The 1,133-nt window shown below is 73.2% G+C and overlaps 1 protein-coding gene across 1 annotated transcript in view; it reads right to left on the bottom strand.

Annotated features, from left to right (window-relative positions):
* The window catches only part of ZFPM2 (zinc finger protein, FOG family member 2), a 510,399-nt gene extending 509,513 nt beyond the window's left edge, over nt 1-886 (bottom strand). Inside the window, exon 1 of the mRNA XM_062188119.1 lies at nt 793-886. Coding sequence (XP_062044103.1) covers nt 793-832 — 40 coding nt within the window. The 5' untranslated portion in view covers nt 833-886. The remainder of the gene's footprint in view (nt 1-792) is intronic.
* Between the last annotated feature and the right edge of the window lie 247 nt (nt 887-1,133).

Raw genomic sequence — 1,133 nt, forward strand, 5'->3', positions numbered from 1 at the left:
CCTGGCCCCGCAGGGTCCTCCAGGCACCGCCGGGACCCCGAGGGGCTGGGAAAGCGAGCCCCGCACTCTCTCCCGCGCCAGCTGCCTGCAAAGTCGCCGCTTCCGAGCAGGGGAGTGGCGGGGCCCCTCCCGGGGAGCGCTCCCCCGCGCCCGCAGGACCCGCGGATCACCGAACCCCGCGCCGCAGAGCGCCCGGGCCGCCGCGAGCTCCGCGCCCGCCCTGCGGAGGCGCACGGCCGCCGGCGGCAGGGGCGCCAACTTTTACACCTACTTTTTGTTTCGCTTCGGCTTTGGCGTGGCTCTGGCACCGCCCAGGAGCGGCACCCGGACCCTCCGATTTCCCCCAGCCTAGGGAAGACACCAGCCTCGCCCCTGACGTCTCGGCAGCTTTTCTGAGAAGTTGGCACCCTAGGTGCGAAAAGTGGTTCCCAGAAGGAGCGCCCGGGCCCCCGCAACAACCATGACAGCAACAATAACAATAAGCGCCCGCAAGAGCGCTCCTGCCCCGTCCGGCTCGACGGCCGGCCCCGCGCGGTGACAGCCAAGAGAAACCCCGGGCGCGAAGGCCGAGCGCGGCGGGCAGGGCTGACCTTCGCAGCCGCGTCGCCGCCCGCGTCGGCGGCCGTCTGTAGAGGACGGTCCGGCTGTCCCTCCGACCGCTCCGGCAAAGTTTGGACGAATCCCGGAGCCGGGAGCGGCTTCCCCCGACCCTGCCCCTCCGCCCTCCGCGCCCCGCGCGCCCCCCTCCTCAGGAATAATCCCACCAACTCCGGGCCCCGCGCGCAAACTTACGTTTGATTTGCCGCGGTTTGCTCTGCTTTCGCCGGGACATCTCGGCGGCGGCCGCTGCCGCTGGGGCTCCTGCGGTGCCCGCGGTCCGGGCTGCCGCTCCCTCGGCTCCCGCCGCCGCCGCCGCCGCTGGCCAGGCTCGGGCCGCTACCGCTGCCTCAGCCGCCGCCGCCGCCGGCCGGACTCCAGGTGCTCGGGGCGCGCGGGCTCCGGCCGCTGGGCTCCTCAGGGAGCCGCGGAGCCACGTTGGGAAAGGAGCAGGCGAATGAGAGGGAGCGAGAAGGGGGCAGATAGAGTGTGACAGTGAGGAGGGGGCAGCGGAGAGAGCGCCCGGGGGGAACGGG

The sequence above is a fragment of the Lepus europaeus genome, chromosome 4 (genome assembly GCF_033115175.1).
Source record: "Lepus europaeus isolate LE1 chromosome 4, mLepTim1.pri, whole genome shotgun sequence".
Taxonomy (NCBI): domain Eukaryota; kingdom Metazoa; phylum Chordata; class Mammalia; order Lagomorpha; family Leporidae; genus Lepus; species Lepus europaeus.